The following is a 3,937-nucleotide window of genomic DNA, read 5'->3' as shown; positions in this document are numbered from 1 at the left end:
GTGTGTGTCTTGGCCAGGATGTTCTACAGTAATTACATATATGGGAGCGAAAAAAGATCCTGAAAATATACATAACTCCAATAACAACAGAAACAATCCAAATCTTAAAAGTCGAGGAGAGTAAAAAAAAAAAAATGAAGTGCCTTCTGTTCCTCTAATTGACTTCATCCTGATCTGGCTAATGAAGTATCATCAGACCACAGAAGTTAAGCAGGGTAAGCTCAGGTTTGTATATGGATGGGAGATCACAAAAAAAATCGCCCACAATTCTCTTTAGTCTCAGGTATATAGTGAGATTCTTTATTATTGAAATTCCTGATATTGGAGAAACACTATGGAACTGAAAGTTCTGCAGTGTTACCAACTAAACAGTGTCATCCCTAGGTCAGCTCAGAGGTGGCAATGCTGATAAAGTTGTGTTGTCATGCTCCATTACTTTTCAGAGTTGGGTATATAGTGAGATTCTTTATTATTGAAATTCCTGATATTGGAGAAACACTATGGAACTGAAAGTTCTGCAGTGTTACCAACTAAACAGTGTCATCCCTAGGTCAGCTCAGAGGTGGCAATGCTGATAAAGTTGTGTTGTCATGCTCCATTACTTTTCAGAGTTACTTCCTGATGTGTGAGAAGGAAGTATGTAGAATGACTGAAAGAACTGACAAAAGAAAAAGAAGCATATTTATAGGTTTTTGAGCATTCTCAATTATTATTATCATCCCTTATGGGACTGAATAGATGTGTTTTCATTACAAGATTTTCCAGCTAAGAGTCTTAGGATGCATGATACTATAATGATGTAATAGTGAGTCTGCCATATCAATAGTACTAAGTTAAAATTAGTATTAAAGAGCAAAATATAGAAGGAAACATATTCATTTATTACTTCTCCTTATTAACTGTGCCTTGCTGTTCAGCTCTGGCCTCAGCAGTATGACGTAGCATTTGGGTGAAAAAATGCATCCCAGTAAACCAGCACTAGAGGTTAAGATGGAGAAGATCTCCACAGCCACCATGATTTTCCCCTTAGTGCTCAAGTAGGTTGGAACAAAGGACAGCCAAACACTGCAAAATACCAACATGCTGAAGGTGATAAATTTGGCTTCATTGAAACTGTCAGGCAACGTCCTTGCAAGAAAAGCCACCAAGAAGCTGACAATGGCCAGGAAGCCCATATATCCCAGGACAAAGTAAAACATGGCATCTGAGCCCTCGTTACAGTTCAATGTGATTTCCCCTTTCATTGAATGCATGTCCGCATCTGGGAATGGAGGGGATGTATTTAGCCAAAAAATGCAAATACATGCTTGAACAAAAGTGCAGGAAATTACAGTTGAATTTGCCATTCTTTTCCCTACCCATTTTCTCATGCTCGATCCTGGTTTGGTGGCCATAAATGCCAGAACAACAGTGATAGTTTTGGCTAGCACACTAGAAACAGCCACAGAAAATATAATGCCAAAGGCAGTTTGTCGGAGAAGGCAGGTCAGATATCCAGGTTTCCCAATGAAGAGCAAGGAACAGAGGAAGCAAAGCTGAAGGGAGGCGAGAAGAATATAGGTGAGGGCCCGGTTGTTAGCTTTGACTATTGGAGTGTGCTGGTGGTGCACAAATGTTCCAAGTACGAGTGTTGTCATTAGGAAGAAAGAAACAGCCAGTATAGCTAACGTGATTCCCAAGGGGTCTTTGTAAGACAAGTAGCTTACAATTTTGGGGATGCATTTAGTTTGATCCACATTGGGATAGAGCTCTTCTGAGCATTTGACACAGGCATCCATATCTAAGGAAAAGAAAACAATGAAATAGTTTTATATACTGACCAACATCCGAGGGCAAAGTACTCCCGCACTTTGGTGTTCCCTCTTGTGCACCCTTAATATTTTAAATGAGTTTATAAATTGCACTTAAGAGGTCTCAAAGTGGTCTGTGGGCAAGGAAATCTTTGATGTCACCTCAGCCATTCAATGGCATTTCATAAGTCATTCTATCATGCCCAGGAACCCACTGTAATATAGCCAATGTACTGGCAATGGGTATAAGGTATTGGGGCATGGACTACAGGGAAAACACGCTTCAAGTATTCATACACTACTAAGTTAATGCTCAGAATGGCAGTGGTTGTTGATAAAGAAGTTATTTATGGGCATGTGTACAGAAACAAATACTATTTTTATCTGGAATACAGGGAAAGTGCTGATACCATTATTCTGATGGGGGTATTACTATTGTTCCAATATCCATTGGGTGGGTTGGACGCAGAATTTCAGGTCAGGGAGAGAGGGTAAGAGAAGAAAGTGTTGGTTCTGGGACAACAGCTGTTAGTTGGCAACTCTCTCCCCTGTAAAATTTAAAGGGCCACTCCTTATTGAGCATAATGGTCATGTTGTGGACCATGATTGGGTGGAAAGGTGCCATCAAAATATTTTAAATGAATATATCTCTGTCATAGTACACAAAACAACTTTTGGGGAAAACATGGCTTTTTCTGATGAGTCACAGGGACAGCATTTTAGGGAACCTGTACAAACTGAGCTGCATAAATCTTTAAACACTAGTTTAAGCTAGTAATTTTGTCTGTTGCCTTTTTCAGCATTATAGGAGCAAACAGAACTTTGCCAGAAAAAACACTTTATTCAAGATGTGAGCGTTCGTGTGCATGCACATGAAATGGAATTACATAGCATAGTTGTATATATAGGTGGCTTGTTAAATTAGCATGCAAAATCATGAGGATATTTTTAAAAACAGATCAAAAGAATGACAGGCTGTTTTTAAAGAAATCCTCATGATTTTGCACGCTAATTTAACGAGGCACCTATATAGAATTATGATATGTAATTCCATTTCATTGTCTGACGAAGTGTGCATGCACATGAAAGATCACATCTTGACCCGTTGGACTCTAACTTTGTTCTATTGATTCAGAGCAACACGCCTGCCCAAGGGGCTGTGGTGGCTCAGTGGTTAAGACACTGAACTGCAGACTGGAAGGTTGGTAGTTCAGCAGTTCAGGACCTGCCAACCTAGCAGTTTGAAAACAAGAAATTGCAAATAGATAAATAGGTACTGCTTCGGTGGGAAAGTAAACAGCATTCTGTGCACCTCGGCATACAGTCATGCCAGCCACATGACCATGGAAACATCTTCAGACAGTGCTGGCCCTTTGGCTCGTAAGTGGAGATTAGCACCGTGCCCTAGAGTTGGATTCGACTGGCTTTTAAGCAAGGGAAACCTTTACCTTTACCTTTAACACGGCTGCCCACCTTGATCTTTGCCAAAAACTGACTTTTTGGGGCTTAGTGAGGCATCCAATAGAAATTCATGCTCAAGAATCTTGTTAATCAAGAAGAACCAATGAACAGAAGGTTTTTCCTCTTCCTCCCAAGTTCCCATATTTTGTGTACCATCATTATATTAGTTTTGCTAAATAGACTTGGGAAATGGTTCATATCTTTTTACATCATATCTCCTACCCATTTGTTCCGACATCATCCCTTCTGCGCACAGGCCACAATCATAGCAGCAAAATTTTGCATCCTCCCTCTTTTTCTTGCTGTAGCCAGGACGGCATTCATCATTGCACACAGAAATAGGCAGCACCTGTCCATACACAGAAAGGGTGATTTTACCACTCCCCAGAATAAAGACATAAGATACCAATACACAGGCTAAGCAAAGTTTTATTACATGGCTGGTGTGCAACCATTTTAAGTCGTACCTGCCCTTGTCATTTGGCTTGCTGCTTATAGGCAGCGCCTGCTGGCTCTCAGCATTTGGGCTACCCCACCCTAGCTCCAAAGTCAAATGGCATCACTGCCAGCCTTCTTCATCCTGACCTGGAAAGGGAATGTTGTCAAGAGTGGTTTTCCCTCCCCACCATGCCATACAGCTGTCAGAACAGCCAGGGTAGCATACCGGGGAGATCCAAGTTCAAATC

At 40.9% G+C, this 3,937-nt stretch overlaps 1 protein-coding gene across 1 annotated transcript; it reads right to left on the bottom strand.

Annotated features, from left to right (window-relative positions):
• Positions 1 to 875: 875 nt before the first annotated feature.
• On the bottom strand, positions 876 to 1,784 carry LOC107115717 (vomeronasal type-2 receptor 26-like; the record flags this gene model as incomplete). The annotated part of the gene is made up of 1 exon (XM_015417475.1): positions 876 to 1,784. A coding segment is annotated over one exon (909 nt), but the record flags the coding sequence as incomplete, so codon positions are not given.
• Positions 1,785 to 3,937: the final 2,153 nt, after the last annotated feature.

This window comes from Gekko japonicus, unplaced genomic scaffold (genome assembly GCF_001447785.1).
Source record: "Gekko japonicus isolate JY-2015 unplaced genomic scaffold, Gekko_japonicus_V1.1 scaffold3539, whole genome shotgun sequence".
Lineage (NCBI taxonomy): Eukaryota > Metazoa > Chordata > Lepidosauria > Squamata > Gekkonidae > Gekko > Gekko japonicus.
This window is presented reverse-complemented; position numbering and strand designations above follow the sequence as displayed.